At 33.0% G+C, this 19,757-nt stretch overlaps 5 protein-coding genes across 10 annotated transcripts; 2 read left to right on the plus strand and 3 right to left on the minus strand.

Moving 5' to 3' along the window:
* Positions 1-102: 102 nt before the first annotated feature.
* LOC8281877 (transcription elongation factor 1 homolog) lies at positions 103-2,241 on the plus strand. 3 transcript variants are annotated; one of them, XM_015721407.3, is made up of 6 exons: positions 123-238; positions 614-640; positions 726-855; positions 1,231-1,301; positions 1,667-1,688; positions 1,802-2,241. In XM_015721407.3, exons 3-6 carry the CDS (start codon positions 743-745, stop codon positions 1,860-1,862), a joined length of 267 nt encoding a protein of 88 aa, XP_015576893.1. In that variant the 5' UTR covers positions 123-238; positions 614-640; positions 726-742; the 3' UTR covers positions 1,863-2,241. The 3 variants fall into 3 exon arrangements, with proteins under 3 accessions (XP_002522506.1, XP_015576894.1, XP_015576893.1); XM_002522460.4 differs by lacking the exon at positions 614-640 and having other exon boundaries at positions 103-238; XM_015721408.3 differs by lacking the exon at positions 614-640 and having other exon boundaries at positions 107-238; positions 733-855.
* A 492-nt stretch (positions 2,242-2,733) lies between these two features.
* On the minus strand, positions 2,734-6,926 carry LOC8281876 (transcription factor VOZ1). 2 transcript variants are annotated; one of them, XM_015721406.3, is made up of 6 exons: positions 6,667-6,926; positions 6,139-6,415; positions 5,786-5,935; positions 4,390-4,498; positions 3,973-4,311; positions 2,734-3,829 (listed from the first exon to the last, which is right to left on the minus strand). In XM_015721406.3, the coding sequence occupies exons 2-6, from the start codon at positions 6,364-6,366 to the stop codon at positions 3,279-3,281; spliced, it is 1,377 nt and encodes a 458-aa protein (XP_015576892.1). In that variant the 5' UTR covers positions 6,367-6,415; positions 6,667-6,926; the 3' UTR covers positions 2,734-3,278. The 2 variants fall into 2 exon arrangements, with proteins under 2 accessions (XP_015576892.1, XP_002522505.1); XM_002522459.4 differs by having other exon boundaries at positions 3,973-4,498; positions 6,667-6,925.
* Positions 6,927-12,039: 5,113 nt separating this feature from the next.
* Positions 12,040-14,148, minus strand: LOC8281875 (OPA3-like protein). 2 transcript variants are annotated; one of them, XM_048374295.1, is made up of 5 exons: positions 13,822-14,148; positions 13,612-13,746; positions 13,183-13,269; positions 12,461-12,601; positions 12,040-12,270 (listed from the first exon to the last, which is right to left on the minus strand). In XM_048374295.1, the coding sequence occupies exons 1-5, from the start codon at positions 13,948-13,950 to the stop codon at positions 12,265-12,267; spliced, it is 498 nt and encodes a 165-aa protein (XP_048230252.1). In that variant the 5' UTR covers positions 13,951-14,148; the 3' UTR covers positions 12,040-12,264. The 2 variants fall into 2 exon arrangements, with proteins under 2 accessions (XP_048230252.1, XP_048230251.1); XM_048374294.1 differs by having other exon boundaries at positions 12,040-12,601; positions 13,822-14,147.
* A 1,124-nt stretch (positions 14,149-15,272) lies between these two features.
* LOC8281874 (syntaxin-61) lies at positions 15,273-18,596 on the minus strand. 2 transcript variants are annotated; one of them, XM_048374292.1, is made up of 8 exons: positions 18,447-18,596; positions 18,169-18,235; positions 17,641-17,754; positions 17,259-17,372; positions 16,794-16,984; positions 15,935-16,025; positions 15,711-15,776; positions 15,273-15,618 (listed from the first exon to the last, which is right to left on the minus strand). In XM_048374292.1, exons 2-8 carry the CDS (start codon positions 18,220-18,222, stop codon positions 15,508-15,510), a joined length of 741 nt encoding a protein of 246 aa, XP_048230249.1. In that variant the 5' UTR covers positions 18,223-18,235; positions 18,447-18,596; the 3' UTR covers positions 15,273-15,507. The 2 variants fall into 2 exon arrangements, with proteins under 2 accessions (XP_048230249.1, XP_048230250.1); XM_048374293.1 differs by lacking the exon at positions 18,447-18,596 and adding an exon at positions 18,372-18,424.
* A 249-nt stretch (positions 18,597-18,845) lies between these two features.
* LOC8281873 (histone H3.2) lies at positions 18,846-19,440 on the plus strand. The gene has a single exon (XM_002522456.4). It carries the CDS (start codon positions 18,917-18,919, stop codon positions 19,325-19,327), a length of 411 nt encoding a protein of 136 aa, XP_002522502.1. The 5' UTR covers positions 18,846-18,916; the 3' UTR covers positions 19,328-19,440.
* The last annotated feature ends 317 nt before the right edge of the window (positions 19,441-19,757 follow it).

The raw sequence follows: 19,757 nt of genomic DNA on the forward strand, positions 1-19,757 counted from the left end.
ACGTTAGCACCCTGAAAGGTTGGGCTGTTATGGGCCGTAAGTGGGCTTATTTAAGTAGAACCTGATATTTTGTTTTTTCAGTATTACCCTTAAAAGACTCATATATCACCAATTGCCATTTCAGGTTCGCAATTAGAAGAGACTGTTATTGTTATTTTCTTTTTCATATCACTGACTCTCAATAATTGAAAAGCTAGGGTTTCAGCTTTTGTTCGCGAACCAGAATTTCTGTTACGAGGCAAGTTATAATTTTTCTTTCTCTTTTTTTTTTTTGAAACTTATCATCCACATGTATTTTCTTTTTAAGTATTGTAATTTTATTTGGTATCTCAAGTAATTTGCAGATCTCCAAATCTTTTTTCTGATTGTTTTTAGTGGAACTCTATATTTTGGTTTATTTTTATGCTTGAAAATAAATGATTCTTTTCTCTTCAATTGAAGCTATTAACTAATTTTAGAATTTCTTTTTTCAATTCGATTCACATTCTGTTAGTGCAAGGGTGTTAGAGTTTTTTTGTTTCTTTTCTTGAAGAAATATATGATTATGTTTTTAAGGGTCTAATTGAATCATCAACCTTGCAATGGGAATATATATGGTGGGCTTCTTTATCAGGGTCCAGATAGAGTGGTTTTATTTGAGGTGAGATGTATAGAAGGTGATTTAATGCGACTTATTATCTGCTTTAGTAAATGTGTAAACTTATGATTCTCTTTTTGCGCTGAAGGTTGCAGGATTTGAGCTATGGGAAAGAGGAAGTCAAGAGCAAAGCCTCCACCTAAGAAGAGAATGGACAAGCTTGACACTGTCTTTAGTTGTCCCTTCTGCAACCATGGCACTAGTGTTGAATGCAGAATGTAAGCATTCTTCTCAATGTTATCAGCCTTACCTTTTGAAGTATGTCATAACCTTTAAATTTTTTGGTAAAACCTAATTAACACCTGGTAGGGCACTGTCTTTCTAATAATAAATCATAAGGAGCTGACTGTTTTCATGTTGCACGTGGATTTTAATTTAGTCAATGGAATTATAGCAGCACCTTTTCCTTTAGCTCTCCCCTGGATTTTTGCATTCATATTTGTGATTAAGTGAGAGGATGAAACAATAAGGAAACAAGAAAAAGAAAAAAGAATAAGAAATAATAAGTAAAGGGATGTGTTGAATGAGATATTTATGTGATCATTCTGGATCATCTGGTTGTTTATTAACTTTTAGCATGTTTTTGGATTCAGTGATATGAAGAACTTAATTGGTGAAGCAGTATGTGCAATTTGCCAAGAGAGCTTTAGTACTACCATCACAGGTATGTTATAAGGCTGCTGCTATTTAGACTAGTACTTGTTAATTTCCATACATGTGAACTTTGGTAGGATACCTGCCTTCTTTTGTAGTAAGTATCTTCATGTGAGGTAGTGAGACTGAGGGATGCAACTATTCTGATATCAGGCTGTGTGACTCTTGGTTGAATGTGAAAGTTGATTTGCTTTTATATTTATTTAGTTCATATATGAAGAGGGGTCTGGAGGGTTTTCGCGTTTGTCATGGCAATCCAACTATATGCAAATACTTTACTATTTGCTTTTAGATTGTTATTTGGTATAAAATAGAAACTAAATGGTTTTCCAAAGAATACTGATTTCTTTGGTTTTTCCATGTTGTTTTTGGCAGCTCTAACTGAACCGATAGACGTGTAAGTGCTACCATTGCAAAACTCTCAGCTCTCTCTCTCTCTCTCTCTCTCTCTCTCTCACACACACACACACACACACACACATGTATCTTATCTAAATGTTGTGATTGCAGTTATAGTGAATGGATTGATGAGTGTGAACGTGTTAACAATGTGGATGATGATGGTGCCTAAAGACAATCTCTCAAGCTAAGATTCCAGTTTCAAAATCCGAATAGCATAGGTAGTACTATTTTGGCTTTCTTAAGCTTATAATATCTTAGTCTTTGTCTGGGTCAGGAAGTGCAGATAAATAAACAGTGGAAATGTCTGTGAGGCTGGTTAGGAAAGCGACAAGTAGTTTTTCTTATGGGTGTTTGATGATAATTGCAAACAGAAAGCAACCAAACGCCAAAAGAGAACCATGTTTGCTTGATGTAATATTATGTGTTGGCGTTTAACATTGGTAATCAAATGCCTTGATATACTTGTATTAATTGCTTGATGTAATATTACGTGTTGGCGATTAACATTGGTAATCAAATGCCTTGATATACTAGTATTAATTGCTTGATGTGGTTCTTCCAATGATGTAGCTGCCATGAACTGATGACTTGTGGGGGCCTACATCTGCAGTTCACAAAGTAATCGGAATATCTTTAAATTGGTTTTAAATGTTTTGGAGTGCAGCTCTTTTAGAGATTGAAATTAAATGCAAGAGCAGCTTTCCTGCTTTGCTTCTTCTTAATATGGATGGGTGCAGGTTTATAATTGTACAAGAATTGTGACATCTATGTATAGTGAACCGGAAGGGATGTCTCCACGATGGACGATGGTTGCCATGGACAATATCCAAGGCAAGGTTTCTAAAAAATGACATTATAAAAATATGGCATGCATGACATAATTCCATTGACATGATGAAGAAAACAATACCTCAAAATCAATCATGACTAAGACAATAATACCTCAAAATCAACAAATGTATAACACATGGGGATTTCAGGACTAGAACGAACAATGAGAGGTGGTTAAATAACATCACACAACAGTTTAGCACAAGAAATTGCAAATAAGGTCCGCTAAATAGGACAGGAATAATTATTTACAAATTACAGAGCGAGCTGACTCTGAAACTCTACTCCAACCGTCTAAACAGATATTGTATTTCTTAGCATAATGGAAGTTACATATTGCAATCGTATCTCCCATTAGCAGCATACTAGAGGCATAATCAGTATAAAGTCTCAAAACCCCAAAAATAGGTCAGTACAATAATTTTGCTATATTTTGCATCCATAGCTTTAGTATTGCGGTGACACCAAGTGATATCCAGCGTTCACCAATAACGTACCAGTTAAGAAAATGGACCGATGAAAAACAGCCATTTTTCTTCAGCTTTGGGTTAGAATATGCCCTGGCATCCACAGCAGTTGTAGCGCAGGCAGCACTCCCATGTGAAAATGAACTATGCACAATTCATGGCCCGAAAAAGGGCTTGATTCATGTTATTGACGACGAAAAACTGAGGACCAACCACCAATAGTAAGACATCGCTTCAGCTAATGTACCTAAATAAGTGTAGCTTGTTCCGCATCAAAGGTACTTCCATCAAGTCACATAATAGTCGCCTAGATTATCGACAAGATAATTGTATGGACCTAGCTCATAATCATATGTTTCATTTGTTGGCACCACCCGATTTGTAGTTGAATAAACATTTCCTACACCAACCTTAACGCTCACTTTTGTTCTTCCTTTAACAGATCGCTTGTTATCAGAGGGGAACTCAGCAGTAAGTCTTCCCATCTGCTTCTGCAGATCGGCAACTGATTCATTTGTTATTTTACCTTTGGCACCCTTCTTTCCGTCAACAGCCTTCAGTTCCAATCTGTACAAAGCACAAGCATCACACTTGTTAATCTCATATTCATAAAGATGCCACTCAAAAGTGTTCAGTGGTTGCGGATCCATATAATATGATCTCTTAAGCCCTCCAAATTCATTCATCACTTGCTTCCTTGATTCATGCCAACCACGTCCACTGTAGTCGGGCAAAGACCTTTGCTTTCTATTCCCACTCTCAAACGCTCTACGTGGCTTATCAAAGAATAGCCATTCCCTGATAGTCTCACCCTCAAGAACTGAAAGATCAAAGAGCTCTGCAATCATAAAAGAAATTAGCTGAACAAACAAAACACAGAAAGATCATTAAATGGTGTTGGGGAATATGCTTTCTAAAATGTATAAAGGGCAAAGCAAAAACTACAGATTACCCCAAAATGTGAAAGAAAAGTTAGCTTACCAGGTGCATTCCATGGAGATTTTGCAGTTGCAGCTCCCTCGCATTCTGGAATACCAACATCTTTCCCTTGAGCCTTTGCACTTAGAGCAGCAAAGAGCAGACCATCCTTCAGGCCAATGCCCCCAGGTCGCAGAACAGGACTCATTCCGGGTGGGCCTTCATTTAATGCCAGAGCATGGTGAAAACTACTGCAGTAGTCTTGACACCAGTCTAATCCTCCTTGAGCAGGCCTTGGACAATCCCAAAGTGCACATTTTGGGCCTAAGAAAGCAGAAGGTGGAGGACAAATGCTTGGCAGATATCCAGAAACCTGAGGCACACCATCCTCAGCACACAAATCTGTGCTATTAAAGTCAGCATAGAAGTTTGACTCATAATTTTGAGACAAATCAAAATGATGGAATTCCAACTGAGCACCTCCTTCTAAGTTGTTAACCACCATGCCATGAACTCCAGAAGGAGATTCTTTGCATTGATCAACAAATGGGAAGCTGTGGTTTTGTTGCCCCTGATTCACACCAAATTCCTAACACATAGTAAAACCAGAAGCACCATTGAGCATCCCTTTTCAGTAACATTGACATGCCAGTTTAAATCAAATAGTAAAAGTAAGAGGAAAATTTGCATTATACATATGATCATCTAAAACACCTCACTATACCAATTATAAGGCCAAAGTAAAAGTGAGTCCTCAAAATAGATAACCAACTGATAAACAAGATAATTATACGCAGCAAACTAACACTAATACAGCAGGTAAGAATATTTAACACAAATTTGGACTATGCAATTACTATGAAAACAAGACATGTGTCAACTGAAACAATTGACATGCCCGCTATATCAAGTGATAGTTCACATATTTTATGCTTGATTAAAAATCCTAAGACGATGGCGGCAGCAAATTTTATTGGATTTGTGGCAATTTATGGTCTAAATGGGAAAACAGAATATCAACTCCATGTGGAGTCAAATGAAAATTTATTTCAAGGCTCAATCACTAGAAAATACAAAGAGTTAACTAATCACACCAAACACATCCAAACTTGAAATGTAATTGAAACCAGAAAGAGAAAAACATGGAGAACATGGCCCGGGATTTCTGAAGTGCATTGACTAGTTCCATCAAGCACCCTATATCCCTAGCGGATATGGTAATAGTTGTAGAAGCATCATTTAATTCTAGTATCCCTCGCCCCTTATTTGCACCTACATCATCTAAATGCTATCAAAACCATCAAATATTTGACTGATACAATTATCAGGTTCAGCAACGCAAGCACTGATCATTACGAGCAAGCCTACACTGAACCACAGACATAGCACCTACACTGTAGCATTTTTCCCATGTGCCATTGGCTATTGCAGTAGCTTCGTGACATAACTGAGCAAAAAGTACGGTATTGTTGGAAATCTATATTCAATGCAAAAATGAATGATAAGGTCTTAGTTCAGGATTTCCATAGCCTTGACTGATTTAATTAAAAGTCGATTCTCTTTCTCCTGCCATTTCCTGATTTAAACCATTCGCTTGGTCAAGTTCACCTGCTTCAACCCATCCATTAATCAGCTCTATAATCATCAAGGAAGCAAGAACTCCAAAAACTGACATAATTAGTACGAAAGAATTATCCAATTATAGCATGTAACTACATCCTAACATTTACTAACAGAGTAACAAAGTGCATCCTTTCCTGCCCCAAGACACAACTGATTGCAATCAAAAGCAAGAACTACAAACTGCACTAAAATCATCAAAACACACAAAAGTACTGCACAAGAATACAGCAGAAAACAACAGTAAAAGACCCACCTCCTGAAAGACCACATTATTCCCAATTTGCAAACTGTGATCATTAGGCTCAGGCTTAGGTGCAGCTAATGCACTAGTGGCATCATCTTCCTCCTCACAAAGCTGCAACAACCTACAAATATCTGACGAGAACGACCCAAGACTTGCACCCTATAATAAACCCACAAAGAAACCAATTCATTTACAACCTTGTAGGCTGAAAATTAAAAACCATTCATCATACCACAAGCTTAAGTCATTCTAATCTTAACATACACAGATATATACATATAAATATATATATATGCACATGTAAAGTTACAGAAATATACATGTAATCAAAATGGGATTTAAAATATGCATTCAATTCTAACATGTTGCAAAGAAGAAGCTGGAGATGGCTCATTGAGCTCAGCTTTCCATTCCCTAAGCATCTGATGAACTTGCTCCTCAAGAACAGCCACATCAACACTACGGCTTTCTTTCCTAGCAAATTGCAGATCCATGAACATCCCCTGTAGATCATCTACACGATTCTTTGCCTTGTCCTTAAATAGCTTATGTGATGCTGACTTGCAATTGATCTTTGAACCCTTCCCCATTTCAAGCAACAACAACAAAACTCCTCTTCAGTTTCTATTAAAAAAAAACCTGCAAAAACAATACAAAAAAAAAAAAAAAGAGTTAATAAGAAAAACCTATTAGATAAAGAAAAGAATCAATATTTAAGCTAAAAGTATACCTAAAAAAATTGCCTAAAACTACTATAGTTCTTTTTTTTTTTTTTCTTTTAGCAATTGAACTTAGAAATATCAATCAGAGATATAATCAAAATCAATTTTCAATAACAAAAGCGCAAAAAGAAAAAAGAAAAAAAGAAAGCATGGAAATCAAGAGCTTACAAGGAGTTTCAATGTTCAATCTTTGAGCCAGAGAGCTAGAAAGAAACAACGAAAGTGCGGCTAGAATGCAAAGAGAGCAAGTGAAAGTTAATATTCCAGAACCCAAAAAGCAGAGATGCTTGTTTACCTCTTAGTTTTTTTTTTAAGAAAAAAAAATCCTATTTTCTAAATATTACTTTCTTTTTTAAAAAAAGAAAAAGAAAATGGCTAGTGATTGAATAAGGGAAATTCATAGATTGGGACAGTGTTGGGTGTAATAGAGAAAGCGAAACAATTTTGATAAATAAATAAAAGAAATAATAATATAGTATATTAGTATTTCTTTTTCTTCCTGCTCTGCTCTGATGTTACTGTTCTCTCTGGCGAAACCAATTGTGTACGCGGCAAAAGCTGATTTGGTGGCTATTACAGTAGTGATTATGAGTGAAATTATATTAGTGAATCGAATTCCCCTCGAGTTCCAAAAATTTTGAATAAGCTCCGGTGGGTTATATAATAAGATGAATTCAAGTATAAATTGAAAATAATTTTTACTAATATTAAACAATTATCAAAAAGTATAAAGAATAAAGAATTTAAAATAAAATTCACTAAACTAAATAAAAATATTTTCTTCAATTAAAATAAAATTAGAACATTCCTAAAAATTATTATCATATATTTAAATATATAAATAAAAAATATTTGTTTCACTATATAAAATAAAATTTAATTTAGAAAACATACATATTTATCTTATCATTATAGAAAATGTATATTATGTAGTTTTAATTGTCAATTAAATTATAAACTTTACACTTTTAATAATTTTATTTAATTATTTTAAGATTTTAAAATAAAAATTAATATTTTAAATTTATTGTTAAAAATATTTTTTGATAGTAATTTTTAAATTATATAGTAAAAATATAACATAGTAAATTAATTCTATTTACTAATTAGTAACTTAGCAAAAGAATTTATTATATTTAGATGCAAGATGTGTCAAAGAATGCACGTGTACTAGATTTTTAATGACTATACTATTAAGTTTAGAAAATAATTTATAGTGATTTACGATTATTATTCTTTAATAAATACAGTCTCTCGCGTCATCTTTTTTATCATAAAATTTTTAAAAAATATTCTTTTAAAATAAATAATAAATATAAATATTTATTTTATAATTTTAAAATAATTTAATAAAACTATGAAAACATTATAAAATTTAAAATTTAATTAAATCTAAAAATGTATAACTATAAAAAAATTAAATATTTATATTTTTAAATTCAACTCAAATTTTTAACAGCGTCAAAAATAACATCACTTCCAATCATATAAACTTCAAACAAATAAAAAAAAAAGTAAGCCAAAACATCAAACTCTAATTATTATATTTTAGTTTTACCGTTTGTTTTCTTTCTTTGCATTATTAAAGTTTTAGTCCTTACTTATTTCCTGATTCTTTACCGAGTGTGGTTAAGGCCACTCAAAAAAATATTAAGGTCATAATTTAATTTTAAAATAAAAATTTCAATTCTTTTGTTTTTCTATTATTTCTTATGATGTATTATATATTATTATTTTAAATTAATTAAGAAAAAAGACTATAATCACTGTTTAAAGTTATGCAAAACAGTAAATCTGAATAAAGTATCTTATATCATGTTTTAATTAGTTTACTCATTAAAAGAAGAATACACATATTTTTTTTTTACTTAATTTAATATAAAAAAAAGAAGAAGAATTTAATCATATATTTATCAAAAATATTAAATTTGGATAAAATACCAAATATATTTATATTCATTTAAGCTCAATATATTATAAATATATACTAGGTATTTTATTTAAATATGTTATATTTTCTATAATTTTAAGTGTTTAATAAATTAAATAAAAAATATAAGACAATTCTTCAAGACATGTTTTTAATAATTAAAAAATAACTATTTATTTTTTTAATGAAATATTTTTTAATAAAAACAATTAAAATTAAAGATTGTAATATCCAAATATAACATTCTTAAAGCTGAGATACTAAATTGAAAATGTAAAATTCTGACTTTAATAATTTTATGTGCGGCCTTAACGACGCCCCTTTTTACCCTTATAGCTTTCGTGTGTGACCGGGATGTGCGGGCCGCTTTAACCAAACCGTTAAAGTAATTTATAAGTTAACTATTCATATAATTAATCAGTTAATAATTAATTACAAAATTAATTGATTTATATTTTTAATTTGATTTTTAGTATTTCTTCTTCCTTTTCTCTTTTATTAATTTAATTGGTTATATAATATATTAAATTTCTAATTAATTCATATTAATGTACTCAAGAAATACAAATTATTCATCGATTTTTTTTTTTTATACAGAGAAAGCATAAAACACATGCAATTTATATACTTTAGTTATTTTCTTAATTCAGTTCTAAAATTAAAAAAAATTTAGATTAAATGTGGAAGTTCAAATTCAATTATCACTTTTCTTATTTGATTTAACCATTTCAGTTAGGTTACTGATTTGATATATTTTTTTGTTCATCTTATTGATTTTTTTTATTTTTTTATTATTATTATTCTGATTAGATCTATCTTGTGCTTATATTGTAAGTAAAATAATCCTTGTCATAATTCAAATTGAGTTTTACATTAAGTAATTAAATGTTTTAACCTTTTTCCTTTATCTCTCGTATTCTAATCACATTACTATTTACTTATTCTAATAAAATCATATACTAAATTAGTAACTGATGATATTAATTTTTGTTAAATGAATAATTAACATGCGATTAGTAAGAGATTCTGAAATGAACTATTTATCTTCAATCCAAACTATTGTATGTAATACAATCTGAATTATATGTAAATTTGATTCATAACTAATCACCTTAGATTCAATTTCAGCAATCAACAAAAAATTTAATATGCATATAAAACTAATTGGTGCTCATACAAATTAAATTAATTTTACAATATCACCAACACGACATCAAAACTTCATTCACACACATAAATTAACATCATTATTAGATCATCATTGGAAATTGTATGCATAAAATTTATTGTATTAACTACTTGTGCTAATCTCAAATGTGATTTTTCGTTTCTATTACTTAGTTTTTGATGATATGCAAGTATGGTGTAGAATGAAGCGAATGGTTTTATCATTTGTGTTGGTACCACATCCTCATCCCAACAACTGCTTTGCCCAAGGAATAGATTGGCACTCATCGCTAGCAGCACGATGAGATAACAAATTGATAGAACCCAACAATATTTCAACGGTGACAAGCCAGAGTCACTTTTTCTTAGTCAATCTTAGGCGCAAACCAAACAGGACAATGCCTTTTCCTTTTCCAATGACTTTAACTTTTAAGTATTTATCGAATGAAAAATTTAGTAAATTTAAATTAATTTATATAAAAAAATATTTTTGTTCAGAAATTTATATAAAAATATTTAAATATGTAATTTTATATAAAAATTACGTATTAAAACATTTTATGTAAACTTGATTTATATTTTATAATTCTTCTTTTGTATAAAGACATAAGAGTATTGAAAGTACTCTAAAATTCTCATGTGAAAAACAGGCAGGCGGACACACAATTTAATCTAATCTGTGGAATGATATTAAGTAAGAAAGGAAGGCATAAAGGGCAACTCCACTATCACACAAGAGATTCCTATCTTTGATGCCCATTCGAGACAGGAAGGTGCTTACATGCACTATTTAGACGACAACCAGCATCTTATATCAATAATATAAGGAAATGGATAAAGATGGCTTTACTAAAATAACACTCATGTTAACTTCATATATCTTGTAATACAGAGTGATTTAACATATTGATTTTCTTCATCAGAGATTATCAGATTACATTCATGCTTCGTAATATAGAATGGACAATTTGCAAAGTTGATTAATTAGCAATTAAAGGTGGGTAGAGAGATGATGTAAGAATAGAGTCTAGATCAGGCCTTAATCCATGTTGGTACTCATCGTAACCCTTTTACCAGGCGAAAAGGATATACGGATCAACTAAGGATGGCTAGATCTATTAGATCAGAAAACTCAAGCAAGTAGGGAAAGAAAAGGGGGGAAAAAAAAGACAATGAACTATAAATAAATAAACAAAGAGCTTCTCTCCTGTTCTAAAGAACAAACAATAGCATTTATCCTCACATAGCCAGACTAGATGACAACCATTTTCCGCTAAAAGATTTTCAAACTTTCTCTTTAGGTCAAGAACATAAGCTTTTCTTATCTGGTATCTATCCGCTCATAAAAAATTTCAGAATTCATGAGAACAAAACCATCCCTTTTCAACCTGTGCCCGTGTGCAAAAAAATGTTTGATGTGTGAATTTCTTTGGCAGCTTGCAAGAAGCTATTCGGAATTCATACATTCAAAGTGACCCACCAATTCAACAACTATTATTTCCATACCACAGCAACCAGACAGCTATCTTGAACAGAGAAGGTGGGATGGGAGCTGGGTGCGGAGAAATGTTAAGAATATCAAATTTCAACACTTTCCTTAGCTATTAAGTCAGTGGAGACATGAAACAGAACTCCATCGCATGACAACACATCCAAATGCATTGAAATTCAATTTTAAGAAAAAAATGCTAGTGTAAAGACTTGAATCTTAAGAAAAAAAACTCGCTCAATTTTGATATGATGTTAGTTTGCCAATAGAACCACAAATAGAATTGGCAAGGAGTAAAATGTGCATCTCAAGAATCTACAAACATAGTATGCGGTAGAGAAACAGTACAAAACAGAAACAGATTCTTCAAACAAAGGTAAGTTCATAACTATGTTCTGTCAAAGGCAAGGTTACTCATGCTTGAACCTTTGAGACGAAATGTCTATAACAAAAAAATATCGTTTTACTTCAACACTACTACCTTAAGTTAATAAGAAACAGATGAATATGGTGCATTAATAATTCATAGCTTTTAAGTTTTAACATTTTCTCACATCCTACAGTTGCTAACAACATCAACCTGCAATGAAACTCCAATACAGATATTCATGCCAAACCAGAAAAAGAAATGCTTAGAACTATCTTACATCAGTCAAAGGAATCAAGATTCAAAACCAATACAGTACGATGGGAATCTACTACCATGCTATGTTACTACTATTCTGGGTAAGTTCAATAAAAGTATTTGTAGCATGATCTGATAAAGAGCAGCTTTCAAAAATATCAGATTATAGAATCAATAAATCCATGAGGATAAGCAAAAAACTTGAGCACATTGATTGGACATGCATGTATGAAAATGTGTTAAGTTCATATTTACATGTTTGTTTGTTTTCTTTGTGTGTGTGTGTGTGTATATAAATAATATTTCTGAGAGAGAGAGAGAGAGAATGAATTAGGGACAAACGTAGAAGAATACAGAAAAGTTGTTGTTCACAAGAAAAGCCTCCAGCGAACTGACTCGTTAACAAGCTAGAGAGATTTTGTACAGTTTAAATGATCCATACTTCAACATGTATAGTCTCCTATCATTGTAACAATAATTGGCATTTAATCTTTTTCTTTCCTAACTAGAATGCATACCTCAATCGGTCACCATCTTTACATTCCCTCTTCCTTTTTAATCCTACACGTAGAACCTTATGAGTTTTAAAAATCATTGTAGCCAGCACTCATTCTAAGAAACAAGGGGAAAAGAATCAAAAAAAAGAAAGCTATAATCGTCAAGAATGGAGCTCCTTAAGGAATAGGAAATTGTGCAACCAGATTATGTTCTATTACTGAATTGCATAGACAAATTAAGCTGGTTTTTCCACCTTTCCTCCGTCTGTGTTGGAATGTTTGAAGTTGAAGATACCACCAAGTCCCCGTCCCTTGGCAAGCTGTTCAATTTCTTCAAGTTTCTGTCTAAGAATTTCCACCTCTTTGGCTAACTGTTCATCTCTTTGCCTCATTTCCTAAGAACAAGTGATTAACAGGTTCCATGAAATAGGAATACTAATGAATCAATGCAAACAGTTGTATGCAAAGAATGAATCAAAATGCAGTTTCTCAATGATGCAATTATGACCAGCAAGTGTCACCATTAACCAATAATCATCAGAACAAATTAGAAATCACAGCAAAGCCTATTTTCTTTTGGACTTCTGTTCTATCTGCCATTCAGACTCCTATATCATTAAAGTTACTTCCTCATTATGAGAAAATCAAGTAATCCTATTTTCTCCCAAGTATTCTTTTTCCCTGATGACTATGTATTTACAAAATAATAATACTAAATACAATCCACAACCAAATAGAAACAGACATTAAAAGGAAAAGTAAGGCACCTATGCTTCAGACAACTTTTTAAACTATGACATAGAAAATGCCTAGGCTTTAGCATATCTAATGATGTTTCAAGATAAAGAAGGTGGAATATAAGAAGTCCAGTTGCTACTCTTGTGAAATAAATGACACAGGTTAACTTAAGAAAGAATTCAATCAGCACCAGAGAGAAAAAAAAAGAAAAGACAAGACAAGAATATTGGGTCATTACCTCCAACTCTTGCAGGCGCTTTTCCTCTTTTCTGGCTTCTGATTTAGCACTTCTTTGCACCTCAAAAATCACAACAGCTCCAGCAACCTATACATGTACAAAAAAGTTGTACACTTGTAACAAATATTTTATCACATACCAATATCTAATATTTGAAATGCTTGTCATTGACATTTATAAACTAGATACATCATTCAATGTCACAAGGCATTGATTAAAGCTCTTCAAAATAAAACCAGATGCCCCAATCTAAAACCAATGGCATTCTTGCTTCACATTTTAGATCAATTAGCACACAAGTAAACCCTCATTAAACCATCTAGTTCAATTAACCAGAGAACATAAGAGAGGGGGGGGGGGGGGGGGGGGGGGTTGGCGGGGTGGCGGGGAGAGGAGTGGGGGAAGAAGGGATTTGGAGGAAAACATTACAGTGAAAACAAAGACGTCACCGATGAGATCAACAGCAGCTTGAACAGCTTTCTCTTCATTCAAAGGCCTTATCTCAACATCTGTCGCATGACTATATATACTCCTTTGCATTCGAGTAGTCAATCTATGATTTGCCTGATTAATAATAAAAATCACATTTTAACTGTTGATTAAAAATTCCAAAAACTGAGAGATATTACTGATAAATACCTGAGCAATGTTGATAATAAACTGGCGAAATTTAGGATGGAAAGCTGCTTGTTGCTTGAGCTTACCAGCGACTGGTTTGCTTAGGGTTTTAACGGCTAATGTCCCCAGTTTTAATAACGGTAGCACCATAATATTCTATCTGAGATCGGATACTAATGGAGATTATCTTTTGATCATCATAATGGATTAAAGAAGAAATCGACGCGCTTATGAAGAGGTTGTTTCTTGATGAATAAGAAAAATTGGCTGCTTGCTTCTTGCGAAATGGCAAAAGGTCAGTCGTTGAAGATGCCAATAATTTTAGTTTATTATTGATTGCGTTTACATTCTGCTGAAAAGTTATATATATATATAATATTTATATTAATTGAGTAATGGAAAATGGAAAGTTCTTTGTCTGTATCATTTTATTGTGGGTACAACCCATTCATACTGAACTCTTTGGACCGCAACGAGGATGAATTCTTTTTTCGTGTTTTTCAAATTATTGGGAACAAAAAGATTACCGTTTCTATAATTGCCAAATCTCTTACCAAATTATGTTTTAGTTATATCTTTTTATGTTATCCCAGCAATTTATATGATTTTAAACATATACAAACTAGTGAAATTGTCCGAGCTTTTAAAGCTTAAGAAAAAAAAAAAAAAATCAGACTCGTGCTTAAAATGTCTATGAATAAGATAGTTTTATAGATTTCAGAAAACTGTCTTAAGACTTGTGCCTAAAAATGATTGAAGTCCTGCGTTATCTTTTTATTGTCATACAGGTGAATTCATATGGTTTATGTTAATCAAACTATCTTTAACCTTTCATTCATGCCAAATCCATCATCAAATAAATGGAACACATAAACATAGAGCATTTATCTTGTTTTGCTTTCTGGGTTACTTTTGATTATGAGTTATGGATGGGTTTGCAGCGCAGGGACTTCTATCTTTGTAACCCATGTTATATGAATGGAATCATTCAGTTTAAAATATACAGATACATACATATATATATTTCTGTTCAAGTTGTCCATCAACAATATATGCGCGGAGCTGGGGATTTTGTACAGGTTAAAATGGGTTAAAATGGCAAACTAGTAAGTTGGGGCATCAGGATCCCAATCCTATAAGAATACTATTACTTATAACTATTATCATTGAAAATGCTATTATTTGAACTTAAATATTTGCTTTAATTTCTGCAATACTTGATATTGAGATGAGAACATGCAAAATTAATGAGCAAAGGCAATATAACAGCAAAAGAGAGCAATGAAACATAAAACAAATGATATTTTAATATATGTAAAACAAAATACTGAAGAGAAGGGAACAAATAAAGAATTTTTAAAAGAAAGATAAGAAGAAAAAACTCCTGAGCTTTATCCACTATGTGCATAACTCATGCAAGAACTAACATAATCTAGAGTCTAGGTACGAACAAAAGTTGCAAAAATCATATGTAATGATGAAACAAACTGATAATAACTTTAGGAACCAACATTACATTATATTATATAGCTCTACTAGGAAAACAAGTTCAAAAGCCAATAAAAGCTTCCACAGGGCATATTCTTACTACGGTTTAGCATTCCTGGGCTTTCACTTGATGCAATCAGATTAAGCCAATAATTTCTTCTGTATTTTTCATTGCATGTATGCTTTCTCATGTAGGGACCAAGCTGGCCAAGTTATAGATTAGGTAAGGAAGACCAGAACAAATAAGATAATGAACAGAATTACTAAAAACAAAATCATCATAATTTGCCCCTTTGCGCTGGCCTTCTTCATGACCATGGCCACTTTTTTCTGCAACCATCAAACGAGAGTACCTCTTGTCATCTAAAGCAGAAAAGAAGAGAAGCATTGTTTTTAAAGCATAGCTACAAATAGCAAATCACCTGGACAAAATCAAGACGATTTGATGTACTGTCCATTTCATTTCCTAAATCATCAATAATCTTCTCCTGAAGCAACCAAAGGTTTGGGTTTTAGCAATCAACACAATAACCGGTGTCATTTAATCCAGATTGTTTTAATTTGTACAACAAATAATTAAAAAAAGCGCCTGATAATTTTATATTGTTTCCAGGTAGTTTGCAAAGAGCAACCAACAAAATTAAACCTGTGCAAGAAGTTCTTCGTGTATAGTAAGCCCAACACCTCCAATACGCTCCACACTTGCACTAAGCTCATCTAACTCCTCATCCTGTTGCCTGCAATCACCAGTAATCATTGAGATACTGAGTACAGGCCTAAAAGCAAATATAATTAAATAAAAAAAATATCTTATCCCTCAAAGGAATGTGTTCTACCATGCAGAAGTCAACTAATATTATTTGACCTACCACCTCTAGCTCCACTCCAACCAAAAACTTTACATAGCAAAAGATTAATGCACTACTGATTTGAAATAAATAAACATACAAATCAAGTTCTCAATTGTTTTTCTTTATTCTATTTGTTAATCATCCTCAAACTCACCCCCAATAACCCTGATTGTAGGACACAAGCTACCTACAGTAATAACAGTATTTATTACAGTCCAAAAAGTTGCCAGTTTTTCCTTCTGCTTCTGCAGCATTTAAATTATAATGAGGACCCAAAAAGAGTCAACATAATCGTAGCATCACAATGATGCATAGCAAATCAATCAGAATTTAGATCACCAAAACTTCTATTTAACTAACTTTAAGTGTCAAAAAGAGGAGAGGTGAGTTTACTTCAAGAAAGATGAGATCTAATCGCTTAAAATTTCAAAAGCAAAGCCCTCAAAGAAGATCAGCACTTTATCCAAAAACTTCACAAGATTAGATGCTCAAAACTTCACAAATCTCTTTTTACTTAAATCCCCAGTCAAACACTTTCAAACCTTACAAAAACAGCTAATGCAAGTGATTGTTGACATACATATCCATTGAAGCATTTTCATCCACAAGAAAAAGTGCATAAGCATAGGGAGAATGAGAAGAAGAATACTCTACTTTATAAGAAGTAATTGTCTATCTGATTCTGATTGTATAAAATCATCATTATCTTGAGTGTAAGGATTGGATTTATCTGTCTGATGAGTGTTTTGCAGCCTCAGTAACTCTCTGCGCATCCCATTGACACTGGTAGTCCCATTGCTATTCGCCTCCTTTCCAGTTTTAATTGCTTTCTTCACATTGCCCACCTAATAAAACCATGCAATCCTTCAGTAAATCCATAATATGAAAAACACCTCATTTTACATTATCTAAAATTTATAATATAGCTAAATTTACGTGCTGTACTAACAATTAAGGTACTCCAGCTGAAAGGCAATGGTCAGTATGCCAATTAAGCACATTAAAGTTCGAAGAAAAAAAAACCCTCAATTACTTTTCTTTTTTCTTTTTTAAGAAAAGAAAAGAATATTTCAACATTTCTGTAATAATTTCAGTATAATACAATTACCCATATGATACCTGAACACGAGCAGTGTTAGTCCATCTCCTCCGCTTTTCAAGCTCCCCTTCATCAATGCCATACCAAGACGGATCTCTAGCTGCTACGCCAATTGCTTTATCTAGTTCATCCACCTTCCTATCATGAAGAAAGTTTTCAGCAAGTTGCAGAAAGCAATTGAATTCTTCAATATTAAAAAAGAAAAAAATAAATAAAAAGAATGAAGTGAATGGCGCTAACTGAGTTGCATAGAATAATGATCTTAATTTGCTAATGAAGTTGTGCATGTTAAAGAACAATAAAAATAGATTAATCAACTTGAAATTACTTCCAAACTTAATGCCTGATTCTATATAGACTGAGGGAAAACTGCTCTAACTAGAATATGAGACATCCCGGTACCTGCCACTCGATGCTCTCACAACTAGCAAGCAGCTCCTTTGTAAGATGCATTTGCTCTTCTGGATCAGAAGAAGTCCGTTCCCATTGGTGAAAAGTAGATAGCAGCTTATCAATCTAACAAAAACACCAAAAGAAGACAGAATGAGAAGTAAAAGAGGAAAGTAAGCCCAATAGCAATATGCCACTATCCTATATATTTTCATATTACAAAGCAACCACAAATCTGTGCAAATATCAAAACAAAATATATATATCAGATGAGCTTGAAGACATTTGACCGCACAGGGTTTTTGTGTGCGCACTGGCGGTAATCAGAATCTGAAGCAGCTCAACATCTATACCATTAGCAACTATAGATCAAACTAATAAAAATAGCAGCAACAATCATATACAGTATTACAGAAATTTTATTTAGGTAACCATAGGATAATATTAAATGCTAACTAAAAGTAATGCTAAGTACATATTCACACATATTTAGCTAATGCAAGTTCAAGAGGTTATAACTCTTATGACAAAGAAACTTACAGATTCTTGAATCTCCTCTTTCACGATATAAAACGGATCTTGAGCTGAAGACATCTTTGTAGGAAAACTGTAATTACAAAAGTATCAATAGGCAATAGTAAATTAAGACATCAATTTTCTTTTCTATATTTATTGTAAATGTTATGCAAATCACAATTTAAAGAATACAGATCTTAATAGTAATTAATGGAAACAACAAAGACCTCAAATCAACCGCAAATTTGAGTTAAATTCAACCAGAACAAGCGTAAAATTGAATACGGAAAAGAAATCCTAACCGGTTCAGAGAGATCAAGCAAAGTGCATAAGCGTCAACGACAGCAATCGCTTGTCATATGATGAAATCACTGCCTTTCCTGTATTTTTGCCATCTGGTTCTGATTTGGGCCACATTCGGGCTTATGGCCCATGTAACTAAAATGGGATTAGCATTTGGGCTTTTAGAACTTCGGGCTTCAAGTGACGTTTCGTCCGAATGTTTTAGTTTCTGCGCCAAAAGCGTAAAAGAAGTGTGGCGGTGTCAAATATTCAATTCCCGCTTTCTTTAGCGCTCCATTTTTTGGATTAAATTCGCCACCTCATCGATCCGCAACCCCGAATACTCTAATTCAACCACGACCGTTGATAAAAATAAAGCAACAACGGTTTCGATCTCTCCTTTCTTCTCTATAAAAAGCCTCCATTTTCCCGATCCAAAGCACACTTGCATCCAACTAAGAACCAACAATCTTATTCTAAATTGATCACCATGGCCCGTACCAAGCAAACAGCCCGAAAATCCACAGGAGGAAAAGCACCGCGTAAGCAGCTAGCAACAAAAGCAGCGCGAAAGTCTGCCCCAGCGACAGGCGGAGTGAAGAAACCCCACAGATTCCGACCTGGAACTGTTGCACTTCGTGAGATCCGAAAGTATCAGAAGAGCACTGAGCTCCTCATCCGAAAGCTTCCATTCCAGCGATTGGTTCGTGAGATTGCTCAAGATTTCAAGACTGATCTCCGATTCCAGAGCTCAGCCGTGGCGGCTCTTCAAGAGGCGGCGGAGGCATACCTCGTCGGACTTTTTGAGGACACGAATCTTTGTGCGATCCATGCTAAGAGAGTAACAATTATGCCTAAGGATATTCAGTTAGCGAGGAGGATTAGAGGAGAGCGTGCTTAAGATGCTAATGTGTGTGTAGTGATTATGTGATTTCGTTATTAAGTGAGGTTGATGATTTAGAATGTCCTAGTTCTGTCTTTATGTGAATGAAAATATGAAGATTGCTTTTCGTAGTTTCATCTTTTGATTACTGGCTCTTTATTAGTTCTCCAGTTGTTGCACATAATATTGGTTTTAGCAAAAGATTCAAATTAGGTTGATTATTCAAGATTCAATGAGACAATAAAATCCAAATAGCGAAATCTTATCCGGAAATTTGTTTCAGATTGCCACTTGGTGAACATTCTTGTTATTTATAGGAAATTAGTTTTGAAGGCTTAGATTAATTGGTTGTTGTGGGTGGGGAAACTGCAACATTCACTAAAAGTGAAACATTGATCCATTCCAAGCGTTGCTCATGGAATACATACTTTTTAATAATCCACATGTT

Source organism: Ricinus communis, chromosome 5, assembly GCF_019578655.1.
Source record: "Ricinus communis isolate WT05 ecotype wild-type chromosome 5, ASM1957865v1, whole genome shotgun sequence".
NCBI lineage: Eukaryota > Viridiplantae > Streptophyta > Magnoliopsida > Malpighiales > Euphorbiaceae > Ricinus > Ricinus communis.